Below are 27,549 nucleotides of genomic sequence, written 5' to 3'. Positions count from 1 at the left end.
CTAACTTTGCCCCGTAAGCCAAGCAATGTCCAAACGACGTCATTCTCTAAGATAAAACGACGTCGGATCTGGTATTTCTCTCCTACGGCGTTCAAATCAAGCGGAGGGAACAAAACCAAGTTACAGACCTTAAAGCACAAGCAACAAGAAGGAGAAGAAGAAGAGGAATAAAGTTAGGGTTTCGTAGTCCTTCACTTATCTGCATTAATTTCTCGATCTATGCGATTCAGCGAAGTCTGTTTCTGCTTATGATCAAGTTCTTCTAGGGCACAAATTTAGAGAGATAAAGAGAAGCTTACGCGAGAGAGCTAGGACCATGCAAACAGAGGCGAGAGTAGGAGTGGTGGTGGAAGGAGGAGGGCAGAGAGCTATAAACTCGGGCCACGTCGATGGCGGTGCGAGGAAGCTCGCGCAGCAATCGCAGATCGGAACGGTGTCGCAGCTTCTTGCCGGAGGCGTCGCCGGAGCTCTCAGTAAGACCTGTACGGCGCCGCTTGCTCGGCTTACGATACTTTTCCAGGTTTGAGTCTCGTCTTCGCTTTTCTTTGTCTTTTGGTTCACAGAGTTTGGTTGGTTGAGTCAGTTAGGTTTTTATGTGATATGCCAATGTATGAATTTTGGGTTTGATTTGTTTTGTTTGGGGAAATGTTGGGTAAAGAATGAATTTTTGAGCTATGTGGATTTATGTTTTGTTTTTTAGAAATTTGGCTCAAAGAATATGCTTCTGGGTATGCTTGAGTGGCACGAGCCCTTAGGTTGATATATTCTTGTTATGGTTATGCGTGATGAGAAATGTGTAGGAAAAAAATTGCGAGATTATGTTGGTTGGTGAACATTGCGTTCGATGATCTCATCTTTTCTTCTTTTTAGGTGCAAGGTATGCACTCTGATGTTGCAACATTGAGAAAGGCTAGCATATGGCGTGAGGCTTCGCGGATTGTTAGTGAAGAAGGAGTTCGAGCTTTTTGGAAAGGGAATCTGGTTACAATTGCTCACCGTCTACCTTATTCTTCTGTCAATTTCTATGCATATGAGCACTATCAAGAGGTTGGTAGAAAATTTCTATAGATATAATTGCAGAATATGGGGATAGTGCTTCTAGTCATGCCCTTATACCTTGATCATTGATTAGACTGTGTTGCAGATGCTAAGGGTGATTCCGGGACTGGAAAACCACAGAGAAAATATGGGTGCAGGCCTTTGTGTGCATTTTGTTGCTGGTGGTTTGGCTGGAATAACGGCTGCTTCAATTACTTATCCATTGGATCTTGTAAGGACACGCCTTGCAGCTCAGGTAATATCACATTTGGCTGGAAGGAAAAGTTGTGGTTTATTTTTCCAGTTCTTACCGTTCTCATTTTATAAGTTTTTTAAGCATTGATAGGTATGGTTTGGGAGCATTACTACTGTTCTCATTGTGATCGTCTTTTTTTTTTCTTTTTGTAAAGTTAGTGTTTAAGTTGTTTGCAATGCGGCTTAAACATAGGATGTATCAACTAGATTATATGTTTTTTTATTTTGTTGGTGATTTTATAAGGTTAAATTCATGAGTCAAATTTGTAATTTCTTTTAGACTTTCATATTTACAAAAAAGTTTTTTTTTTTTTTTTTTAATCTAACACTAATCTGCATTTATATAGATGCATGCAAATTTTCCAATTCAAATATGGGCCTTGTTCAGCCACTATGGACAATAGACATTATATATAATATTCCATATAAGATCTGTGAAGTTTTTCAATTTATATCTCCTTACAATCATTTGAAATGAGATCTGTTCACAAATCAATGTTTTCCAGTTTTCTCATCATATGCCCTTTTGCCTGCCATGGATTGGATAGCCTACCAAAAAATGAGGTCCAGTACTTGTCAAGAGTTCATGTGAGATTAAGGTTTTGTTATTTTTTGGCGATGTGATATGAATTAATGGCATAATCTTTTGAAGGTGTATCCTAAAATGATGGTCCTAAGGCCTGAACCTCGATTTGTCATGTGTTAGGTGATGTGGGTCAAGTTGGCACCTTAGTCAAGTTTCCATAGGAGTCAGCATTCTATCTCCTTGTCCCAGGGTAGATTTAGTTTCATATTATGTGGATCTGAGCTGTTGTAGAGGGCCATGTATTTTTTTCCCCTTAGAGAACTGGCTTGGTTGGGTTATTGAGCCCTTTATTTGGGGACATGTATTTAAGTTTCTATTCTTGAAATCCAAGTATAATGAGAAAAGGAGTCAAGAAATATTTGCCTTGTTGACTTTAAATTTTCATTTGTAGTTATGAATTCTTATTTTGAATTTGAAATTATTTTCTCCACTAACTCAACTGGTTTGAACTCTACAGACAAATTTAATATACTACAGAGGTATTTGGCATGCTTTACAAACCATCTGCAAAGAGGAGGGCATTTTGGGTCTCTATAAGGGGCTGGGAGCAACACTCTTGGTATTCTTCCGTTTTCAATTGTGATTGCATTCCAAGTTCTTTTTCAGTGTGTAGTTAATTGCTGTTCTGTTGCTAATGCAGGGTGTCGGACCAAGTATAGCTATCAGTTTTTCAGCGTATGAAACCTTGAGATCTTTCTGGAAGTCGCATAGGTATCACATCATTAATTCATTCTGTAATTTTATCGATCTGATGTCGCTTCTTACAATGCTATTGCCTGCATCCCATTTTGTGGCCTATTACCTGATATTCACTATCTTCACATCAGGCCCGAGGATTCTACTGCTATTGCCAGTCTGGCTTGCGGAAGTCTTTCAGGAATTGCGTCATCAACAGGTGAGTGATCTTAGACCTCCTACATCAGAAGCTTCTCATGTGTTAATTATATGTAGGATGATTTTTGAATCTTGTGCCAATTAAACACAATGTTATTGTAGTCTAATAAACGCTATAGTAGGACCAGACCAGGGAAAAAAAGCATTAAAGCTGCAAAGACCAATGCACCAATTGCGGTACACTAGAGTTGTAATTTGCTACTTTCTCTATACTAGCTGCAGATTTTATTTGAATACTCGACCTTTGGATAATAGTTTGTCTGCTCTATGTACTATTACTAAAAGAAACAGAAGAATATGTAATTCATTTGTTTGTCTTTCATATTTCTGTGAATGTGTCTTGGATGTTATGATTCTTATTGGACTCCTTTCAATTAAACCTTGTATTAAATGCAAATTGGGAGCTGCTTCAGTTAATGAGCTTTTGGTTAAGCTATTTCATTTGTTTAATTAGAAATTGTCAATATTAAATAAAATAAATTAATACGTGCAGCTGTGACTATGCTTTTGATGCAGAGAAACAGGGTGTGGTGCAGACTCTGCACCAAGTATCTAACCAGACTGACTGACCCCTAGAGCCAGAGACCAAAGTGGAGTTGTTTTTTAATCTGGCATTTGAGAAATTTAGTAAGGAAGTCAACAAAAAACTACCTTTTTCTTTTCATTCATCTAACGTTATCCTTTATATAAAGATCTTTCTTGGATTGACTTCATCTTTTCAACACTTCCTCGATAACTTGTCTCCCCAAGCTTTGCAGTGGGTTCCATTATGGGGTGGCTCTACTCGCAGGTGAACCTTTTGTTTTTTTCTCTCAGTTAATCAAATGTGAGAGGTGTCCTCCTTGAGGTATGCTTCTCAGTTAGGCTCTGGTTGCAACTGATTGATGGGTGTTGGTATCCTTCAAGCCTTGCCAATACTTGTGAGGACTCCTTTCATTTATTTCTTTCAGAAAATGAAACGGGCAAAATCTTTTTATTTCTTATTTAACTGCAATGACTTCAGAAAGATTCATAAAGGTGGTGGTGGTGCAAATCCAGAAGCAAAAGCCTAACTGACAGTCTATTTTTTGGAAGCAAATTAGTTGCTTCTGATTGAATAGATCTGTTGCATGTGTCAAAACGTTTGCTATGACAAACATAAACCATGCATATCCATAATCTTAATGTACATCCAATAATCGTAGCCTATCCATATTGTGTCAAAAGATTCACCTTTCTAGGTTCGCCTGGTGGACTTGAGTGTCTGATGTGAGTTTGTTATTCAGCCTTCACTTATGGCCTAATCGCTGATAGCATGTACTCTTCCTGTTTAAGTCATTTTACATATGGTTGTGTTCAAATGCTAGCATTATCTTCTGGCGGATCTTATAAAGTGAAGTTTCATACAATCTATGACCTCATCGACAAGAATGAAACCTAGGGTTCGTTTGGTAAACGATTTCGTTTTTGTTTCGATTCGATACTGTAGCAAAAATTGATTGGTGTGAAAAAACGTAAAAAAAGTAAGAATTTTTTTTAAAAAAAAAGTAAAAAAGTAAGAATGTTTGGTATGGAAAAATGAAAAAAATTTGTTTTGTAGTGATTTTTTTTATTTGAATAGTAATAAAAAAATGATTGATGTGATGTAAAAAGTAAGAGAATGTTAGAAAAATGAAAAAGTGAGATGAATAGTATTGTGCCGAAATCATGCCAAAACCGTTTATCAAACGGACCCCTAATTTATTGTGTGCAAGTTCAAAAATCATTCAGAGAGAAGTATATTTATCATCTCTTTGGTAGGATATTATTTTGGATAGAGCTTTAAAGTTTCTCTTAGAGTGCATTTTTCAGTTTAACAGGTCAACCATCATTTACTGCATCTAGGAATGACCATTGAGTCCATTAAAAAATTGCTTCTTCATCATTTTCTGGAAGCTGCTAATGGGTTCAACTTCTGGAAGCTGCTCATGCATTTCAACTTTTCTTGGGCATGTGTACTAGTTGTATGTGGTAGTGGTGTACCACATTTTCTATTGGCATGGAAAGTAGACAATTGATTTGGATGTTAGATGTGTCGTAGACATGATAATTCAGATGTGAGATTTTTGTAGATGGTTTTTAATTCATAATATGTATATACATTTTGGATGAATGAAATTTTTCCAGAAAGAACACATTTACAACACTACAGACGAGTAAATCCATACATCACCCTTGTATCACCCGAAAGTTGATGTGTCGTGGTCCCCCATAGCATGTGGTGTATGGAAATGGGTTTCTTTTGTTTGGGGGACCACGCCACGTTAGCTTTGAGGCGATACAAGGGTGATGTATATCATTGCTCAATCCAGAATCTTTGGAACAGAAGCTACAATCAGTAGCTTTACTACATCAGACAACCAACTATACATCTCTCAACCAAAAGAAAACAATTAAACCAATACAAAACAGTTTCAAACTATAGCAACTATAATCATTCTGCAGCAAAGTATATTTTCTGAAATTCCCCAACTTCTACAAAGCTCTATGTTTCCTTGTGTCTTGTTGAATTTTCCACGAGCCATAATCCTATCTCTTATCTCCCAAGTGAAACTCTGCAACAACTTTTCTTTTGTTTTAATCTGGTTTCCAAATTTTAGATAATTTCTCTGTCGCCACAGGTGATAAACTGTCGCACCCCAGCACATTTTGCATAAGACAGCTTTCATCTTCCTTCCATTCCATTCTTTTATGCCCTGTTTTAGAATATCTTCCGACGCCGTAGGAGGACCATCAATTTGACACTTCTTCATAACCTCCCTCCCAATTCCTTTTACCAAAAACCTCAAGCAAAAAACAAGTGATCTCTCCCCTCAATGCAACAATACAATGACATTACTATGTTAAAACCCCATTGCATCAATCTTTTACCTGTAGATAAACTATCCCTCTAGCCAACCAAAGAACAAACGCATGCTTTGGGATGGCCAATGAGTACCGAACTATATTCCACCAATCAACCGTTAGCATATGTTGCCGAATAACATTCCATGTATCAGAACAAGTGCAAGTACTCTTCTTTGAAATTGACCATACAGGTTGGTCATTTTCCCCAATCCTCACCATACATAATTTTCTCTGCATCCCAAACCACCTCGTCTGATCTAGCAGCTGGCCAACACCATTCTTTATATTTCAAAACACTTGCTAATCTTGCTTCCACCTTACTTCCTGCATCATAAACCAATCTATGACCATATCTCAGATAAAGAAAGCTTTCCGGATGCCATTCATCAAGCCACAAATGAGTATTGGTTCCATCTCCAGACTGAAATTGAATGAAATTTGTTGCCACATCTCGTAGCTTCAATATTTTTTTCCCAACTCCAAGAACATACTGCCAGTATATTCACTTGTCATAAGCATTTCCCTTTCAGCAAATACTCTTTAGTCCAAGCTACCCATAGGGATCCAGATTGTGCACATATATTCCAAATGTGTCCAAGGATTGCAGCCTTGTTCCATTCTTCCAATTTTTTCAACCCCAAGCCACCTTCTTTCTTTGGCACACAAATGGAATTCCATTCTACTTTTGCTGTAGCATGATGAGTATCATTATCTCCCCATAAAAATTAGGAAACTTCTGCTCCATGGTAGCAATGACCTTCTTAAGAAGTTGAATATACTTGACCATAATATTTCTCCATGGTATTATAATGGTGGTTCTCATTTGTGAGCCTTGTGTTTGACTGGCTTCAAGATGTCGTTTGTGTAGAGTTAATTAGTTTTTTTTTTATAAGTAAAATAATATTAACAATGAGACCTGAAAATGTTCATGGCCTTGATAAATCTAGTGTGAAAACTTCAGTTTAACAAATGCCGCCTGGTTATACGAGCATTGTTCATATCTTTTCATATGTTTTTCACTACAATATGCAGCAACATTTCCGCTGGATCTTGTGAGGCGCCGTAAGCAATTGGAAGGGGCAGGTGGCCGAGCTCATGTCTATACAACAGGCCTTTTTGGTACATTTAGGCACATAATCCGGACAGAAGGCTTACATGGGTTGTACCGAGGGATTCTGCCTGAATACTACAAGGTGGTGCCTGGTGTAGGTATTTGTTTTATGACTTATGAGACACTGAAGAAGCTTTTGGCTGCCTGAATACTACGAGGTGGTGCCTGGTGTAGGTATTTGTTTTATGACTTATGAGACGCTGAAGAAGCTTTTGGCTGATATTACGGACGGTTCATAGTTGCCACCACTCTCTGGGAGCCCAGACTGCAATTAACAGGATGGGGTGGTTGAATTGTTATGTAAGCTCATTTCTTTTCTTGGGTTCTCTCATGGTAGTTGATTTTGTGCTGCTGTGAGAATTGCATTTTTGCATGTATAGATAGGATACAGAACAATTAAATTTCATACCTAAGTGTACCGACAGACACTTGTCGTCCTGAGAATTCTCAGTGATCATCCCTTCTCAACACCTTTATTTTTAGTTGCAAATTTTTGCTGTTCTTTATTCATGCATCCTTTATAAATTTGAAATTGTAGGGTGATCAAATCTCAAAGAAATTGGGGTGAATGAGCCTTATCTCACCTCTTTTATTTGAAGCTCCTAAGAGTCTTGTTTTACTGGTTCTATTGTCGGTGTTCTTTTCAAACTGCAAATATTGTTTCTGTATGGTCCATGGACATAGTTGCTGAGTTTCAGTCTTTTTGGCGCCTTCAGATTTGGGGCTTGTGGATCGGTTATAAAAATAGCTTAGGTAGCACGAAAATGGCCAAGTTGTGTGAAAGTTGTGTGGGAGAGAATCCTGTGTTTCAATTTATTTGGTGAATTCGGATTAGTTGGTTAGTGTTTTGGTTATGTGGGCTTGCCAGCCCATAAGCCCAACATTTTGTTTCTTGGTTACACATACACAAATCCAATCTGCTAGTTTTTCTTTAGGGCACCTTGCTCGACCGACAGAATTCAGATGGTCTGTTTGGTTTAAAGGGTGCTAAGCACCAAAGCCAGAAGGATGGTGTGCATGAGCGATTGACCCGTCACGACGAACCACAGGTTGGCTTCAATGAGTAGATCGTTTGTAGCAATATTAACAATCATCCTAAGTAAATTGTGGTGCGTACGATAGACTATAAAAAGTAGGAAAACTTGTTCTGTATGGGATTTGGGAAGTACCTGTCTTTTCTTTTCTTTTTTCTTTTTCTGGGCATTGTTCTCAATCAAGCAAAATGTTCAGAGCAACAAACAGTGAACCAATGACTTGGAAGTTTCAGAGAGTTTATTGAGCAATGTTGCCTGACGTCATAGCCATTTTTATGATGCATAGAGTTTGCTAAAGAGTATCCAGATAAAAGAAATTACTCATTTACTTTACACATTCAGTAAGAAAAGGCATATTATTAGGCTGGAAGAGTTATTTTGGACGCACGTCTCCCCCCCTATGTAAATTGAAGGGGGTGGGGTTGCGTCCAAGCTTTTGTTGCAAGCTGAATTCTTTTCCAGAGAAAGCAGTTTCTTTAATGGGCATAAAAGACGGAGGAGATACAGCAATTGAGAACATTTCTTCCTATTACAATGGGAAACTTCCGGTCATATGGATGTGGTCAAGAGTACGACGTAAACCATACCTATTGACAGCTGCATTAGCGGCCCTAAATCCTCCTCCATATGCCGGGGAAGCATCATTGGCGATTTGGTGCATGAAAAATTCACCCAGTTTATTTTCCACGTCAGACTTTCCACCTTTTTTCGATGATGATGATGATGATGAGGAAGAAGCTACTGATGTAGATGGCATGTTTTTAAATCCAGGCATTACTTCTGACTCAAGCCACATGTATGAAAGCATCTGACAGATACCTTCCTCTACCTCGGGGTTAAGATTACGGTAGCCTGCATAATTCAAAGCAATGAAGATGAGAAATGATGTATATCCAAAGATATCATCCATGGAGGAGATTTCAGAAGGGCATTCTACCTTTCAGGCGTAACCAGCCATGCATTAACTCATGGGCAAGAATCGCACCTGTGAGTAATCTGTATCCAGCAAAGATATTAAAAACAGTAAGATATGGGATATTTTGTGAAGAAGTGAATCTTCTTGTGTTGCACACATATAATACCTCCAGATCTTCTTGTTTTAGTGTTTAAGCTGTTTGAATAAATGTTGTCAATTCAAAAATATACATTTTCATTTCGACAAATAAAAGATTTGAACTGCATGTTCATTTCATTTGAGTTAAAAGCTGCCGATCCAGTTTTTCTTTAAAAATAGCAGGGTAGTGAAGTATCACTAGAAGCTAACTTTTCCCAAAAAATTGGTTTCAGCAAACCAATAAATTTGGTTCCAAACTGATGTGTCATCATCCCATGTGATCTGTTATTTTAGTAAATAAAGGCATAAGATGATGGGATGGTGACCATGACACATCGATTTGGAACCAAGCTTTTGGGAAAAAAAAAAAAAAAAAAGTCTTAAGAAACGTAGCATTTATCACTAAGATATCTCGAAACAAGGAAATCAAGTGAACTTTAAAGCTTTCTTATTTTTCTAATAAAGATTTTATCATTATATATCAAATCCTTTTCGTACATGATAGTCCATCTCTCTCTGCCAAAAAAATCACAAACCTCTTACAAGAATTTTGTTCTGTTACCTAATTGCAATACAGAGTCTTTTTGTCTATATCAAAACATTGGCATTATAGCAACTCTATAAGAGCTTTATGTTCAAAAAACACAACGCAAAGCCAGCATGTTCACCTAACATCATCAGCCACTTTTCACTACTCACTCTAATGTCATGCCATGAGTACTTCTAAATTTGGAGACCGAGTAAAAATTAAAAAAGAAAAAAAACACACACACACACACACAGCATGGAGGAATTGCCATTGATTATCACCTTGGAAGACCATAGAGAACAAGAATAGCTGTAACTTCACATTTTCGAGTAAGCTTTTGGGGTTGAGTTCTCATTCCCACAAGTCGGTAGCCACCAACTCTCGGCCTTTTGAGTATCTGAATAACATAAAATAATAAATCACAAGGAAAGCACCTCATAAACAATTAATACCCTTATTAATTTCGTTCAAATTTAAGAAAACAAAATTAGATAGTACAAATTTCTGATTACATACACTAGTGACAGTCTGCTCTTCCGAAAGACATAAACCCCTTGTCTCAGGCATGTGATGAAAGCCCTGGAAATAACCAATTCAAAATCAGAGAGGAATTTCATGAAAAAAATAAATAAATACAAACGCATAACAAGAGATCATTTATTACATGCTTCTCCCCGACAATGGCTTCATTAAGTGCTTGTCTTTCAACCAGAAGCATTGGAATTTGCTGATCTAGTTTCATGTTCATTCCTTCATAATAATCTCTTATGGCATGGTAAAGGGGTTGACAATCACCGGTATCCATGATAGCGGATTCCATGCACTCATAGCATAAACGCCGACCATCTTCCAGACAATAGTATCTCGCATTCCAAGACTTGAAGAGGGAGGAAAAGAAAGGGGAAAAATAACAACTATAAGCATATCAATTTGAATTCATACGTATTCAATTTCATCTAAGAAAACATTTTGGAGGTACCATAATATAAGACACATATTCCATTGCTTAAATTATTACCTCTAAACGTTCACAACTACAGCAACGAGCAGTGATATCATGCTCATGTGATGGACAGTATTTTTGAGACCAAAATGGATGGCACCTATACTCGATCAAACCAGCAGCATTTGTTGGAATCTGGATAGTTTTTGTATGTAAAAGTAAGAATGTAAATGACTAAAAAATCATGACGGTAAAGCAAGATTAAATATAAATAAGCTCAACTAGATGGAACATGATGATTGTTCTTCAATCTGGCCCTCCACATAAAAGAGATTAACTAACACTCTTGTTTCCTCACCATATAACTAACAGGATTTCAAGATCTGATCATTTGTAATAGATATGCTTCAGACTTTCTTACATTACTCAGTCATTATAAAACATCCATTTTATGTAGCAAACTTTCAAACATCTCAAAAATTCTCTTTTGAAACTAGTCTAGTTTGCACGTACGTGATATCAAAGGGCTCCGGTATATGAATGAAATGTTGAAATTTTAGGTAAAAAAAATATTTGAAATTTAGCCCTGATCGTTGAGACCTGCGAAACCCATTTGGCATATCCCGGTCAGGTAGCAACCCACGTTTAGATGATAAACCCAAAAAATTGTACTTCTTTAACTACATAAACATACTAGTAGAAGATACTTACAAAAAGAAAACATACTAGTAGAAGACAAGGTATGACCTAGAAATAGCAACAACAACAAAAAAGCAAGCAATAGAGATCAAATGAGCCGTAGTAACTTCTCTTACAAAATGGTGGCAAACTTCACATTTGGGATGGGTCAGCTCTTTAAAACAAGACTTGTGATAAGGGTTCCTTCCTGACAAAGAAAACTTGGATCAACAGAAAAAACTGTAAGAGCTCGTTGAAGGAGAAGTTTCATCATCATCACTTGTATGGCTACTTTACATCTAACTTTAAAAACCTCAAAAATCAGTGATACAAGGGGAACAAAATCAAATAGGAAAAGGAATATTTTATTATAGAAAGCCAAGAAGAACTGATTACCTCATGCTCAGTAATTGGGCGACCACACGCACAACAGCAGAAGCAGTCTGGATGGAAAAATGTTCCCATGCATCCCAAATAATTGCCATAGCCTATTTCACGTTTGCAACCATCGCATATCCTGCAAGTATCCACAAAAAAACACATGATCAATCAAGTTCAAGATTGTAAAAGTCACAACTTCCAGACAAGCAATCAATTTTTTTATCTTTTTCCAAATCATTGTAACAATGGTTACGATGATATTTGACAAGTCCAGTAGCAACTATACTGAAATAAATATGGAATTCAAGCAAGCCATGTACGACCTAGATTATCCTCATCAAATCTCTCAATATACAACCAAAACTTTTGGCAAACTGAAATGCCTTCATTACCCAATCAACAAAAGTAAGTTATGTTCTTAAATGAGTCCAAGGGAAACAAGAAAAATAATAACCAATGAATTTAAACATTTGCAAGAATGTTTGTGAAACTGTAAGTAATATGCTGTGGTCCATTATTGACATTTATTGAAAAAATAACTTTTTAATTCTCAACTAAGCTATATGTTTATAAAATAAATTCTTTAGAAGCTAACATGATTGATATAAATGAAAAAATCTCATCAGTATCAATAAGCAGAACACTACCAAATTATTAGTAACTCTCATCAATTAATCAGTTATGCTTTACTTTTTATAGACAATGAAGAATTACAGAGCTTTTCCCGCCAAGAAACTCACTAATTTCTAATATCAACTGGTATAAAAGGTGGCTTGTCTTGACTAAAAGCAACCAACCACAAACTCAATATTACCAAAACACCTAGCATTTGACATGCTCACGCTGCACATAATTACAACCATGGCTACAAAATCTTACCTATATTCCCTTGGATAATATGGTACATGGGAATAAGGAGGATATGTAGGTGAATGTAGGCTACCCTGAAGTGTCCTAGGAAGCTCTTCGTCATTGTCAGTCCGCCTTCTATACCCTGGGAAAAAAGAAAACAAGAAACTCAATTTTAAATCATGACTTTGTGACGAGTGTGTGTGCGTGTGCGTGTGAACGTACGTTTCTAAGAGAGCACATAATTATTTGTTTTAAATCTTCAATACTGTAAAAACTTACGATTTCGTCTCTTTGAATCTTCAGACAAGGAAAGTGCGATTGCATGATCTAATTCCTCTTTTTCTTTTTGAGAGCTAGAGCGATCATCCTGATGACAGTAAAAGAACTATTTAAGGAAAAAAAAAATCTTCCTTATTAACTAAGTAGTAAATATGAAAAGATGAACATTATGTGATGTGAATGAAATGGAATTTTTTTTTTCAACTAAATAAGCATCAGCACTTTTAATTTTTAGGAGATGTCAGATACAATTTCATTGCATTGCTCATGAAGGCGTATTTCTCAAAGCAGAAATATTTGTACATATTTTCATTCTGTCTACAAGCTTTATTCTAGTTATATGTAAGCATAACTCTACATGAATTTCAAATAATTTACTGGCATAGATAGAATAGAATTCCATGCAACAATTTAAACAATTCTACATGTTAAAATATAAAATAAATGATTGAATCCATCCCTTCCCTTCTGGGATAAACGGTGATTTAACATAGTATCAGAACAAAAATCCTGAATCAAAACCTCGTTTTTGTCATTTAGCTCTTATTTTAATTAAATATTCCACATATTATGTCTCACTTATTAAAGGAGAATGTGAGCCCACACGTAATAAGAAATATTAAAATATAAATTAAATGATTAAATTCATCTATTAAGCTTAAACTTTTAGGATAAAAGGTAATTCGACACTACAAACCATTAATCCATGCAAGGTCTTCTGCCCAAAAATTCTACACCACTTCATTAACAAAGATTAAATGTGAAACCGTATTTTTTGTAACCTAGTTATGGACATCCCCCAATGGGAAAAAGAGGACAAGTGTACTAGTAATAGAAACTTTAAAATTTGAGCAACTATTTTAATGAGTAATGCCAATGACCATCTTTTTATCTTCTTTTTATCCTCTTAAAGCTGATATGGCTTTTAAAATTACCATTAAATTTTAGATGAATCATATTTGAATTTTGATCAAATGGTAATTTTGAAAGTAATATCAGATTTAGGAGGATAAAAAAATGGTCCCTACCATTACTCATTTTTAATAGAGGAATTTGTAAAGCATTTTGGAAACTTAAATATGCCACGAGACAAGTAATAACCGAGCTATCCATAAAAATTAAAAAAAAAAAAAAAAAAAAAAAAAAAGGTAATATGCAGCAGCAGAACAATATATCATATGAAATTTAATAGAGAAGCTTATTTCAATTGTAGAGATAAGATTAGAATTAAGATCTATTATATTAAATTACCGACTATCCTAAAAACTTCGAAAAATAATAAATTTAATTATTTAACAAATATATAAAAGTATAATAAAACATTTGAACCAATATCTTCGACTAATGATGATAATTAAAATTGAGAACAATAAGAAAACGATGGCGTATTGTTTACCAAGGATCTAGACGGTGCACGCAAAACCATGTTTTCCTCACCGAGGATCTGCGGGTGTCGGCCACCTCCTCCACCCCCTCCTCGACCGGTCCCACTCTTGAAAAGCTTACTCAGCCATTTCATAAACCGAGACTTTCTCTCTGCGTGCGAAGAAACAAACTCCCCTGCTTACCACAAATAATTTCACAAATCTAACTTAAAAGACACTGAAAATAATCAAAATTCAATTAAAGGATTCGACTAAAATTTATATATACATATATGATCTTTGAAGCAATTTTTCGAACAAGTTCAAGACGATCCGTTGGCGGTATGAGTTGCAAGTGCAAGAAGCTATAATTGGTTGGTTAAGCGAGAAGTACCGTAAATACAAGGTTGAGAGAGGTGGCTGACACCAGAGGGAGCCATGAGGATGGCGAGCTATGTATAGAGTTCACCGGAAGATCAACGGGGTCAAAAGGAAGCGCAAAAGAACGAAAAAGACAAAGAGAAGGAAATAGAAAGAGAGAGAGAGAGAGGAAGGAAGTGACGGGTTGGTGATAAAGGACGGAGGAGAACAAGGCAATAGACATCGTTAATAGCGGCTGGATGAAAAAGAGGGGGAGAGAGAGAGAGAGAGAGAAGGAATCTTTGAGAGCGAAAGGAAGAGTTTTGGAGGGAAAGATGCTTCGCTTGGAAAAGAAATGAAGGGAAAGTAGAGGGGTCGCTGAAAGTTGGGTTTGGGAAGGAATCTGCTGAGGCGGAGGACAATAAAGTAACGGTGGAGGCCGCAGAGAATCAACTAGAGGATTTTCAGAGAGACAGAGAGAGAGGGATCGATGCGGTATGTGCACGCATGGGTCGGAGCTGGAAGAATTAATTTTCTCTCTCTTTCTTTCTGGTTTGAATTTTTTGAAGGAATTTTGCCGGGTTAAAGGAGAAGGAGTTTCAAACAAGTGGCCAAATTGTTCCCCTGAAATTACGAGACTGCCATGTCGGTTCTTTAATTTTTTTTTTTTTTTTTTTTTTTTTTTTTGGGGGGGGTGGGGTGGGTGGGGTGGGGGTTTAAAATAAAACAAAGGAACCAAGACAAAAACAGAGAAGAAAAAACTAGTTAAGGGGATTAAAGAAGTTAAGAGTGCATTTCACACAACGATTTTGTTGTAAGGCAAATGCACAATTTTAATTAAAATTGAAAAAATGATCTTGACCGATCGAATGAATGTAGCAAATAACCAACTTGAGAAGCCTCAATTGATGCTCAATCGACCACGTGTCTCATAATGAGATTTGGTTGATGTCTCGGTTGATGCGGAGGGTGCATTGACTGAGCTAGCCCAATTTTAAATAATTAGGTTTTTTCAAAGGGAAAAAATTAGTTAGGAGTTTGAGAAAAGTTTTAGGGTTTTCAAATGTTAGTGATTCTAACAAAAGTTGTAAGTAAACTATCTTACCAACAACATCGAGTTATGATTTACATGCAATGTTTTGATTGAATAAAGTACACTATTGTAAACTGTTTTACTGATATATGCAAGTAAATATAAGGCATGCATTGTTTTAATAGTGAGTTGAGACTTATCTTTTTTATGTAATTTCATGATAGCAAAAAGTATGTTGAAATGTTTGACAAAACGTTTTAAGAAAAACAAAATTAAAGAGAAAATAAACGATCTCATGAATAAGAAATAAAGGAACATGTAATGTAACATGTCTTAGTATAAAGTATTAAAAAGTGGAATGGCTAATTAAGCAACGTTAGATGGGAACAAAAAATCAAAATAATATGGTCATGGGATTTGTTGGGAGCTTGACGACAGTCTAATAAATGGGAAATGCATGACTGCCTTTAACGACAACTATTAACAGTCAAAGTGTGATAGCCTACGACAACGGTCTAATAATCAATCATAAGTGAGTGATCGAATGATCGATTTTCACATGGCGACGACCGTGAACAATCATGTCAAAGTTTTTCCTCCCTCTCCCCCATATCTACATGTGTATATTTTGACACTAAATTTGTCAATATTAAAAACCTAGCGTATGTATATTATGAATGATGGTTGTGCAAAATGTTTATTTCTTAGTGCTATGGTGATTCAATATGTGATGTATTAGTTCAAAAAAAAAAAGTATACATAGCATTTCTGCTACATTGTTTATCAGGAGAATAGTAGTAGCTAGTGTGATGTGAATAATGTTTAATTAATAAAGCATTTCTTAAGGTGGAGGCGTTACATGTCAGATAGACATTGTTTGGCCACAAAAGTAGTGGTATGGTTTTAAGTTTGATACCAACTATATATTGATTATTATATTAGCTATAGCACTAAACTCACAACTATGACTAATTGCATGTGGTCCTATTAAAGCATTCCATCTGTTATTCTTGTCTCGAATAATGCTGGTTTTTGTCTTCTTCTTTTTTTTTTTTTCATTTCCTTTTTCGCCTTTATGGACCATAAAAATAATCCTTCTTTTGTTCCTTTTTAATAACTACTTATATTGCTAACATAGTTTCAATATCTTCTTTTCAAGATTTTCCACTTCCCAACATCACTCTCTAACAAATTCCCCTCTCTTGACACAATATAGAGACAGGAAATCAGGAATCCACTTTCATCACTTTAGTAGTTGGTACTTCAGAGAAAATTTCCCGTCCGTCCACTACATACTGCAATTTTCGTTATTTAAAACTGCTCACTTTTGAGAAAAATAATGTTGTCTACCCTTTGAAAGGTTGAAGATCCATAAATCACTTATCTCAAAATTTAAGTTCATGAATTATTCACACAAGTTGGATTAGTATTAATTGTCTTGGATTTTACTGATATCTTAATGGGGTTAGGTCAAGCTGTAGGTCAATCGATCTTCAGGGAGCGTTAACGGTTCCCAATAAATTTAGGCCCCTTCAAAACATTTCCGAGAAGGTAGGAGCTACCATATTCACACCCAACTATAGTAGCCACAGTTAAATTTAAAAAAGATAAAAAAAAAAATTGATGAAAATAGTTAAATTTAATTATTTAATTAATATTTTAGCATTTATTTTTAGGTGTGATCAATTCAAACTATTCATTAATAAGTAAGGTCAAACACGTAAAATATTTAATTAAAACAATAAATGAACTGCATAAACAAAGTTTGAATTTAAGACATTTATTGAGTTGATAGGGATGAATAAATTTAACAAGGAATGCCGCATATGTTTCAATTTCTCCTTTTAAATATTTTTTAATTAGTTTCCCTTCGATAATGTATTGCTAGTATTTGACATTTTCGGCTCTCGCTCATCTCTTCCACTTTCAACTTAGATTCCTCCTTAAAGTGTGGCTGCAAGGCAAACTCCACCTTAGAAGATTATCAAAAAATTGTCATAACGTTTCGCATTCAATGTCGTGTTTGCCTGCTCAACCTCTACCAAGAGAATTTGGTTCTGATTTGACCAAGTAACGATGAAGCCATACAGAATTAACACAAGAATCTTCTTTACTTTTCAACTACCAAACCTTATAAGGTTTTGATGCGATTGAAGTCGTGTTTGGCCAGAGCTTTCTTTCAAATTGAGTTTGAAGAATCTATAAATTTGTCATGTGCGCAGTGCGCATACTTTTTTAATCGCATGTGAATGGTGAAAAACATATACTTTTTGTAATAAAATTTTCTCAAACTCTATTAACATTGTAAAAAAAGATATGTATTTCTCACGTATTTAAGAGATACACAACAGTTTTATAAACTGGATATGAGAAAATTATTCTAACCCAATTTTTTTTTTTTTTTTTTTTTTCACAATTTGCTTTGGACTCTTTGAATAAACGAGTAATTCCCAAACACGTATACATGCTCTTTTTGTTAATGTTTTTTAGATGATGTTTTATTTTTTTTGTTTGAATAAATGTTTTGACGTGACATAAAGATAAATAATTTTGAGTATTTTGAGATTTTTTTTTTGATGTATATATATATATATATATATAGATATATATAAGGTCTAAAAGAGACGGTGATTGTCATACAATACAAGAAAAGAATACGAAATCGTAGCTGGAGCACCTGCAACTAAATTTTTTTTTTAGTGAAAAAGAATATAGACCTTTACAACCATGTTACTTCCCTTTTAAGGTTGTACAGAACTACCTATAATCAACGTAAACCTGCCTTTTAGGTTGGCATGTTTATTTATATTCACGTATAAAAAATATGGAATATATTATGACATTTTTCTTGGCCTATGATAATCAAATCAAAAAGGTTCTTACAAATTAAATTGTGACTCAACACTTTACTGCCAAAGGCCTGGTAGAAGTTTCTTGGAAGTTAATTAGCCCCTATTCTATTTCTTTAATCCATCTGATTCTTCAGGAAAAAAATTTCATTTCCTGCTTCCTTTCATCTTGATTATGCAGTTGATCACTTGATCGTAAGGTCAAGTTCAGTCAATAGAACTAAACTTGTCAGCGAAAAAACACTATAATGCTTACGTTATTAGCATGTGTTTCTTATAAGCTCAAGAGACATATATACCTTTAGAGACATGGTTACAGAAATTCCTACCATCTAATTTGGTAGTTTGTTAGAAATTTATATTAGGGGTAACTTCACTGAAAATTCATGAATTTTCACCCGATTTGACAAACCCCATAAACTTTAAAATCGTTCAATTTAGTCTCATGAACTTTCAATTGCAATCAATTTGGACCCCTCCGTCAAATTTTAAATGTCACATGATGTTTAGATCCCTGACTTTTTTATAAAATTTTAACTTTACCCTTAATTCAAAACATTTTTTATTAAAAAAAAAAAAATCAGAGATATTTCGGTCTTTTTTTGTATTTCTAAACCCTAAATTTGACAAAAGGGTTCAAATTGAGAGCAATTAAAAGTTTAAGGGACTAAATTGAGAGATTTTAAAGTTTAGGGGGGCTTTGTCAAATCGGGTGGAAGTTTAGGGGTTTTCAGTGAAGTTACCTATTAATATTATAAAACACGTTCTTTCCCTATCATATGAATCTAAATGAGCAATGTTATTTAGTAGACTATTATACAACTGTCATACAACTACAATGACATGACAATAGAAATCGGTGTTTAAATCAATAATGACCGGAAAAAAGAAAAAATTAAGGATTAATTTTTATTATCACATCATCCAAATTATATTACTGTCATATAGCAGTTTACAAAATAACGTTACTCTAATGGTGTGTTTGACATTGCGATTTCATAAATAAAAAAATGTAATTTTAAACCAAATTACAAAAAATAGATTATTTGGGATTGCGTTTTTTAAAAATCATGATTTAAAAACTCAAATTTTGCATTTTTAAATCGCAGGTAAAGAGGTACTTTTTTGAAAACGCAGAATTTTGAAGGCTAAACTGTAATTTTAAAGGCCAAATTACAATTTTGTCAAACCCTTAATTACGTTTTTAAAAATCACCTTTTCAAATCATAAATTTTAAAATTATTCCAAACTCAAACGATTCCATTAATTAAGCATATGCATACCCGGCCCGGGAGTCATGTAAGCCTTGAAACTTTCTCTGCTAGCTAAGAAAGTGTGAGGGACAAGCCAATTTATTCTCAGCTTCAGATTTCCAACTTCTTTTTGGGGGACGACGGCGATGGAGAAGTGATTAAAAGGCAATAATATACCTCTGACTCAAGCCACATGTAAAGAGAGCACCTTGAAGATACCTTCCTCTATTTAAGCTATTCATGATGTGGGAGCTTTTCCAATTTAAAGTGAAGTGACTGGGCTTAGAAAATAACATGAAACTAAATTATTCCATTTTGTAACATAATTGCAACAAATAATGTCACTTCTTAATTATTATTATTTTTATTTTTAAAAAGAAATGCATTAGATAAATACAGGTGTGAATGGAGTACAACAAGGATAAATCAAAGTCTGGCTACGAGCTTAGCTGACAATGTTTTACAAGATTTACAAATTCGACATGAATTTAATATGAAATTAAATAGTTAATGTTAAATGATTAGCTTGTTTAAATAGGTTGGGTTAAATTTGGGCTATATATCTTATATTCATATTTTAATACGATCTGAACTTGGCACGTTACAACTACATAGGAAAAGGAAGGAGACAAATTTTTTCACCTCTTAAACTAAACTTTAGAGAGCAATTCATGAGTTTCAAAGGTGAATCTCTTCGGGCATTGACAACTACACTTTAGAGGGCGATTCGATGGTGGTTTCCCTTGCCCTTCAACATCTAAATTTCAACTAAGATTGGAGAATCTCCTCCCTTCTCTTGGACATATTGTAAGATATTGAATATATATAAATGCTAATTAACAATATAATTAGCAGCGGAAATTTAATATATATATATATATATATATATATATGTACCTCCAGCCATTGCTTTGCTCAAGCAGCTTGAAGAACGACTCCACAGCAATCAAACTAAAACTAAACAATTTTATTGAGAGGTTCTTCTGACCTATGCCTTCCAGTGAGTGCTAATTGATGGAATACACAGGCCTTATTTATAGGTAGGTCAGGGGACCCTCAATTAGAGCTGTTACCTTAATTATTCCTCCCATCAAGGAATAAAAAATCAATCAATACAGCTAATTGATTCCACAAACATTAAATCATTAATTAAATCAAATACTTGTTCCACAAGAATTAAATCAGTGATTTAATTCAGAATATTTGATTGAAATCAAATACTTGTTCCACAAGAATTAAATCAGTCATTTAATTCATAATATTTGATTTACATAATAAGCTTCAAATTGGAATAGAATATTGAACACCGTAATTTTATAATTACAATAATATATGTAACATAAAGGACATACTTAAATGGAATTTCTTACACATATGTCTTCCATTGTAGCTTCTTTTTCTTGAGAAGCTTGTAAAATTAAGAGAAGTGTGCCTGGTGTGTCAAAAGAATAATGTTTTAAGGCAGAACTTTTATCTTAATTTTATTTATCAAACATGATGTGACTTTGAAAATTATAAGTAGATCAAATTTTCATAATAATCTATCGTAAATTCAATGATGATTATAGGGAGATAAAAGTCATACTTATAGTTGGTGTACTGTGAAAATATAGAAGAAAAGAAGAAAATTTGTAAAGAAAGAAAAAGAAAGGGAAGAAGAACACAACGATAAAATATAAGACTACATTTTGTCTACATTAAATTCGGTGATTTGAATGTTATAGGAGAGAACAATATATAGGCATATGAAGGGAACACATCCCATATATCATAGCATGAATCATCCGTTGTGATGGAAAGTAATATGTAATCCCATGAAACATGGAGGAGTAAATCATGGGATTGTTGCCTTACTTAGATATGCTTGACTTGATCAAATTTTATCTTCTAATATATATGAACCAGCAATGGCCTCAAGCCGCTTTTCCATGAAGAGTTTTGTCTGTAAAAGAGGTAGAAGACGTCAAAAGCCCGCCAACCGTAAAAGATTGGAGGGACTCCGATGCCCAAGTTAGTAAGGAGCGTGAGAGAGAGCTCTCTCATGTGAGGAAAGTATTATTAATAGACTATATAATCAATAGATATTTGTGTACCTCAAGCCTTATATACCGGCATATAAAGCCTTTTAGAGTCCTCTACCGTTTGCTGGAGGAATCATGGTGTCTTGGATCGAATCTAGATGAGTGGCCTTTGGGTTGTTAGCTACTTGGATCACCTAGTGGCTTAAACTCATCCGGTCACATACTGGTTGGACTTGATCTAAGTGTGGGCCTTCTTTTTAGGTGAGTATTTACTGGGTCCTCCACTTATAACATTATTCGTGTCAAAATCTCTATTTGTAGAGGAAAATATCTCCCCCCTAAGATTGTTAAAATTTTTGAAGATTTTTTAAAATTTTGGTGGAGCCGAGGTCAGGGTATTCTTGCCCCTGCATAACATTATTTACATCTATATCATTTTTTTTTTTTTTTTGAAGAACATCTATATTATTAAATACAATAATATTAAATTCTAACCATAAAATAACTCATTTCTATTTTAAAATAGAGATGATTATATTTCATACGGAGAGAAGAGTACAGTGTCAAACGGCAATTTAGGAATTAGAAAAAAAAAAAAAAAAAAAAAGGGACAATTTAGGAGTAATTGATAAATAAAAAGCAAAGTAAAGATCACTAGGAGGCTAATTGTGAATTGCAGCAAATTGGAACACCCTTATGTTGAGAGGGCAATTGCGAGGCCCACCTGCCCCGGTCATACTTGGAGTGTATTTTTCAAATTTCTTTTAGATCCAAGATCAAGAATGTCCTTACCTGTCAACCCTAAAGCCCAATTATTGGCAACATTCTTTTGCGCACTATTCAATTCCTAAAAACAACACTAAATTCTTGGGGGGCCCGGGCTTCTTTGAAGTGCTTAGGTTGCCCATCAATGCGTAATTACGAATCAATCCAGTAATAATATTGATAACCCGGATCGAAAGGTGTCGTAAAGCTGAAAATTTCAAATTTCTACGACGCGACGCCGTTTACTAACTCTTCCAGTTTTCCACATACTCTATCATACTCTCTCTCTCTCTCTCTCGGCCTCCGCCACATAGGAGTTGCAGCCCTGCATCTCCATCTTCAAAGCCTTTGACGCGCCTTCATTTCTCCCTCTCAGAATCAGAAAATCTCACCCAAAATAAGAATATATAAATTCTATTTCCCATTCTCACTTTCCTTTCCATATATTCTATATCACCGAAAAAGTAGACCATAAAACTCTCAAACAGGACCTTGAAAACTTGAGCAACCCCAAACCCCCCCGGGTTTCCCTAATTTCTAGTATTCTAATCGTAGCCGTCGAGGGGGGGTGGGGAGGATCGGAGTCCAATGGCGACGCAAGGGCAGGGAGTAATAGACCCTGCGGTACTGGACGACATAATCAGACGGCTGACGGAGGTCCGATCAGCGAGGCCTGGGAAGCAGGTCCAGCTCTCGGAGGGGGAGATCAAGCAGCTCTGCGTTGCTTCCAGAGAAATCTTTATTCAACAGCCCAACCTGCTCGAACTCGAAGCACCCATCAAGATTTGCGGTGCGCACTACTTGTCTTATCTTTTGCTTTTGCCTTGTCTTTTTTTCTTTGGTGAAATTTTCTTATGGAAGCTTCAAGATTGGATGGTTTTTATGTGAATATTCTTTTTTCTGATGTATTCTATTTCTTCATATGATTGGTTGATGGATATACAATGTTATCTTTTAGAGTAGTTGAAGAAAATTGAGCCCTCAAGTTGTGGCAGAGTAGTAGTTTGACATTCTATTAAACAAAGAAAGAAATGGTTCTTGGTGATTTTTTTTTTTGTTCTTTTTGGTTTTTTGGTAAAAATATGAGGGTTTCAATGGAACTGAGTTTTGTTCGCACTGCTGTGTTTCCGCATGTTTTCTCTTAAAGCTAGTTGTTTGATATCTACTTTCTTGTAGGAGATTATGGTTATTTCAATGAGCTGAACAACTTTGATTAATCCAACACTTTAAGAAGTATGTGGGAACTTGGATGGAGGTTGGGGCCTTTGTACTTTTTGGTACCTTTTGAGGGGAGGGGTTGCAAGATATGCTGTTAAAATCCGTGGTCTATTGATACCTTAGCCAATGTATTAATATGAGTGTCCGATGGAACCGTGAAAAATGGTAACATGGCTGGTTAGGGAGTAAGCAATTTGTTCGAGAAATCCTTGTTATGTCCCGGTTAATATCATTAGAGGGATCAGGGCAAGATGATTTCCTTTATCTGAATTCAACCCAATTTAGTTTTGAGTGAGTAGAGCAGGCTTTGAACTATAATTGGCATTTCAAAACAATTTCCAGTAGGACTAAGGACTAATTCTGTCCATCTCATGCTCAGAGGCAATTGTAATTGTTCATTTGTGTGTGTTAATTGTCCTAATTTACTGGATTTGTATTGTCTGACTGCGTGAATTGTCCTTTCTATTTTCAGGTGACATTCATGGACAATACAGTGATTTACTTAGGCTTTTCGAATATGGGGGATTTCCTCCTAGTGCTAATTACTTATTTTTAGGGGACTATGTGGATCGCGGCAAGCAGAGTTTAGAAACAATATGCCTCTTGCTTGCCTATAAGATTAAATATCCTGAGAACTTCTTTCTTCTAAGAGGAAATCACGAATGTGCTTCTATTAATCGGATATATGGATTTTATGATGAATGTAAGCGGCGATTCAATGTGAGACTCTGGAAAGCCTTTACAGACTGTTTCAATTGCCTTCCTGTGGCAGCTCTTGTCGATGACAGAATATTGTGCATGCATGGTGGTCTTTCACCTGATCTGACAAACTTAGATCAAATTAGAAATTTACCTCGTCCAACTGCTGTTCCAGACACTGGATTGCTTTGTGATTTGCTCTGGTCGGATCCTGGTAGAGATGTTAAAGGATGGGGAATGAATGATAGAGGAGTCTCATACACCTTTGGCCCTGATAAGGTGTCAGAATTCTTGGACCATCATGATTTGGACCTTGTCTGCCGTGCCCATCAGGTCATTGACTTTGCCTTTTCTTTTATTTATTTTTCTTATATTTTCACTCTCGTGTTCTACTCACTAATGCTACTCAATCTGGACACGTAAATAATTGCTTTGGTATAGGTTGTGGAGGATGGGTATGAATTCTTTGCCGACAGGAAACTTGTTACAATATTTTCAGCCCCCAATTATTGTGGTGAATTTGATAATGCCGGTGCAATGATGGGTGTAGATGAAAACTTGATCTGCTCTTTCCAGATTCTTAAACCAGCAGAGAAAAAGGCCAAGTTCATGATGTCAAACAAAATTTGATGGTAGCTACATCCATGCTCTTCGTCCTAACCAAGGTTAGCTGATTTTTACTGCTTCCTTCCCTTATTTTGTGATAAGTATGCGTCTTGGTGGTTACACAATTTTTTTTAGTATCATTATCATGTTATTTCTCTTGCAGAAGGGTTGGGGACATTGGGAGGGGGATTGTTGTTCAAAAACTTTGTAGTTTTTCCTTTTAAATCAAGTTGTTCAGTTTAAATTTTATGACTACGTGCTACTTTTAACCTCTATTCAAAGGTTTGAAACAAACATTGAACATGCATCTTTGTTGGGGCCTCATAGATATTCTATGGTAGAAGCTCTTTTCCAAGTTTGATTTTTATAAAGAGATTTTTGAGAAAACATATTTTTCATCAAATATTTATTTTTTCCTTGTTTTTGTTCAATTTCAAAGGTTTTTTTTTTTTTTTTTTTTTTTTTCATTCTAATCATAGTTTAACTCTAAATTATTGAAGATGCTCAAATGTACTTCTTTCTTTGTTTGAAACTGAAATTTTTGGACAGGCGAGATAAGTTGGATGGCTCATTTTTGCCTCGAATACCATATAATGTATTTTATTTAACTTAGGCTGTGTTTAATAAGATTTTGAAATTTTTGTAAAATTTTCGAAATGGCAGGATTTAAATTGATGAGAACTCCAATCCCATGAATTTAAATTTTCATTCTTTGGGTGAATATTTTAAAATAAGAAGAAGAAATTAGAGCATTATAGTATCAACAACAATGCTGTTAATATGTTAGCAATGACCTAATGATGGTAGTAGTATGGTGCCTTGGTGTTGCCGGGGGGGGGGGGGGGGGGGGGGGGGGGGTGGGGGTTGTTGATAATGTACTTTGTTTTTGCTGTACTCTCTACCCAGCAAATAACTTAGGTTGTGTTTAAGAAGATTTTGAAATATTTGTAAAATCTTCGAAATGGTGGGATTTAAAATTGATGAGAACCCCAATCACTTGAATTTATATTTTCATTGTTTGTATAATAATATTAAAAAAAAAAAAAAACAACAACAATGGTAATGATAATAGCAATGACTTGATGATGGTAGTAGTACGGTGTCCTGGTGTTGGTGGGTGGCAATGATGGTAGTGGATGGTTTGGTGATGATAATAGTGGTTTGTAATATGGCCGGCAGTGGTGGGTAATGGTGGTGGCAGTGGTAACAGTGGTGGTGATAACAATGTAAAGAGTAATAGTGGATGGTATAAGAACGTTAATGGTGATAAAATTTGTACAATGATGTTTTCCCAAGGAATTTAAACTTGGAAACTTAGATGTTCGAAAATTTCAAATTCAAAATTTAGCATATTTTTGGAAAAATCTCTTCTCTGCTTACCTAAACAGAAGAAATTTCTCAAGTTACAATGTGAAGTAAAATCTCAGTTGAAAGTTCCTCATTTAAACTCAACATTTGTATTTAGGACAAATACGGGTTCTTGAACTCGTAGGCTATCATTATGAGCTGAAATTTGCATGAAGCATTCTGTTGATCTACATGTGCATTATCTCATCTTTAGCAACAGTCTTAACAAGGGTCTCTTGTATGTTTTGTTGGTGCTTTATTATATCTTGCATCTCAATCAATGGTGTATTTCTTCACCATTGTTTATTTGTGTTTTCTCATGCAGATGTCTTTTCCCTGTCAGGTCTTAGGACCAGTAGTGTGGAGGGCACAAGGCAGAACGTTACTCTTTTTGCTCGTTTAGCTTTCCCTGTAGCACTTCACCTGTGACACACTCTGTAGATATATTTGACTGGGTAATTCATACTTGTGCTTTTTCCACTGTGAGCAACAGAAACGAGGCCGTTTCTGTTGCCCACAATGAAATGTCTGTGAGCTGTTTGTCTCGATGAATTTAGGCTATTTTTTATGTTAAAAATCGTGATTGGTAGCCTTTTATTACTTACAGTTTTTTAGTGTCATATTCACGGTCTTCTTGCTGGCTATCCATATTTATGGCAATTTGATTAATTTTTCTGCTGTTGCTTCATAGCACCGGATTTTGCAGTAGCAAGAACGCTTAGAACGAAATCTGTATTTCCTTGCTACGCATTTTGTATACATTTCTTAGAACGTTAACACATTATAATTTATATCATGGTCTTAAAAGGAAAAATAATTTTTACGTATCTAACTTGAGCCAAATACGCTTTATATATCAACACTATTATCATTTGCATTAATGATTTTAATATTTAAAAGATTAAATTAAAACTATGAATAGTATAAGGATAAAATTAAAATCTGGTAAGAACCAAAATTGTATTTTGGACATATTTTATTTTACGAGGAAGAGGAATGCCGCGGTTTTTCCACGTGTTTTTGGCTATAAAAGCTTGCCTACAATTACAGATCAAATGATGCCAACAAGACCCATTCGAGAAGACTTCAATGAATATTTTTTAACCTCTTATTTTCAATAATGTTACCTTTGTAATTCTAAAACTCATATCAAGTTCAAGTAGTATACTCATACTGTGATCCAAATAATAATTTTGGGAATTAAATTAAATCCATATTTCAAATCTCAAACACTGCAACAGCAAATCCATAGCCAAACAAAACTTTGAATTTGGCTTACATGCTGTTATTTTGATAACAGCATGTATGCTGTAGTTGAATTAACGTTAAGATTAAATTTCTCAAAATTTCTTTTCATTTTCTCTCTCCTATTAAATGCTTATAAAAGTAAATCAACTTTAAAATTCAATCTTGACCGTTGATTCAAGTACATTGTTATTTTAGCCAGATCCACAAACTTTTACTTATTTGTAAAGAGTAAATTTTAGTTGCATTTGGTTGCAGCAAACTCTTAACAAATTTGATATGACAGATCA

General features: G+C 35.1%; 3 protein-coding genes across 10 annotated transcripts; 2 read left to right on the top strand and 1 right to left on the bottom strand.

Annotated features, from left to right (window-relative positions):
• Nucleotides 1-85: 85 nt before the first annotated feature.
• On the top strand, nt 86-7,253 carry LOC132186722 (uncharacterized). Of its 6 annotated transcripts, none has more exons than XR_015912700.1 (9): nt 86-520; nt 871-1,047; nt 1,145-1,294; nt 2,337-2,438; nt 2,520-2,590; nt 2,707-2,774; nt 3,290-3,400; nt 3,524-3,563; nt 6,671-6,758. XR_015912700.1 is itself a non-coding variant. In XM_088517727.1 (8 exons), exons 1-8 carry the CDS (start codon nt 317-319, stop codon nt 6,986-6,988), a joined length of 1,014 nt encoding a protein of 337 aa, XP_088373853.1. In that variant the 5' UTR covers nt 86-316; the 3' UTR covers nt 6,989-7,253. The 6 variants fall into 6 exon arrangements, 3 of the variants coding, with proteins under 3 accessions (XP_088373853.1, XP_059456728.1, XP_059456727.1); XR_009440767.2 differs by having other exon boundaries at nt 1,133-1,294; XR_009440768.2 differs by lacking the exon at nt 3,524-3,563 and having other exon boundaries at nt 1,133-1,294; nt 6,671-6,741.
• Nucleotides 7,254-8,034: 781 nt separating this feature from the next.
• Nucleotides 8,035-14,733, bottom strand: DAR2 (DA1-related protein 2). 2 transcript variants are annotated; one of them, XM_059601351.2, is made up of 12 exons: nt 14,258-14,733; nt 13,896-14,059; nt 12,500-12,587; nt 12,248-12,362; nt 11,384-11,504; nt 11,125-11,208; nt 10,385-10,504; nt 10,031-10,243; nt 9,883-9,945; nt 9,648-9,763; nt 8,721-8,779; nt 8,035-8,635 (listed from the first exon to the last, which is right to left on the bottom strand). In XM_059601351.2, the coding sequence occupies exons 1-12, from the start codon at nt 14,301-14,303 to the stop codon at nt 8,313-8,315; spliced, it is 1,512 nt and encodes a 503-aa protein (XP_059457334.1). In that variant the 5' UTR covers nt 14,304-14,733; the 3' UTR covers nt 8,035-8,312. The 2 variants fall into 2 exon arrangements, with proteins under 2 accessions (XP_059457334.1, XP_059457335.1); XM_059601352.2 differs by having other exon boundaries at nt 13,896-14,035.
• A 7,664-nt stretch (nt 14,734-22,397) lies between these two features.
• Nucleotides 22,398-26,656, top strand: TOPP4 (type one serine/threonine protein phosphatase 4). 2 transcript variants are annotated; one of them, XM_059601702.2, is made up of 4 exons: nt 22,398-22,934; nt 23,835-24,394; nt 24,503-24,726; nt 26,358-26,656. In XM_059601702.2, the coding sequence occupies exons 1-3, from the start codon at nt 22,733-22,735 to the stop codon at nt 24,689-24,691; spliced, it is 951 nt and encodes a 316-aa protein (XP_059457685.2). In that variant the 5' UTR covers nt 22,398-22,732; the 3' UTR covers nt 24,692-24,726; nt 26,358-26,656. The 2 variants fall into 2 exon arrangements, with proteins under 2 accessions (XP_059457685.2, XP_059457684.2); XM_059601701.2 differs by having other exon boundaries at nt 26,340-26,656.
• The last annotated feature ends 893 nt before the right edge of the window (nt 26,657-27,549 follow it).

The sequence above is a fragment of the Corylus avellana genome, chromosome 6 (assembly GCF_965113065.1).
Source record: "Corylus avellana chromosome 6, dhCorAvel1.hap1.2, whole genome shotgun sequence".
In the NCBI taxonomy this organism is placed as follows: Eukaryota; Viridiplantae; Streptophyta; class Magnoliopsida; order Fagales; family Betulaceae; genus Corylus; species Corylus avellana.
Note: the sequence above shows the minus strand (reverse complement) of the source record. Positions and strands in the feature narration are given on the sequence as shown.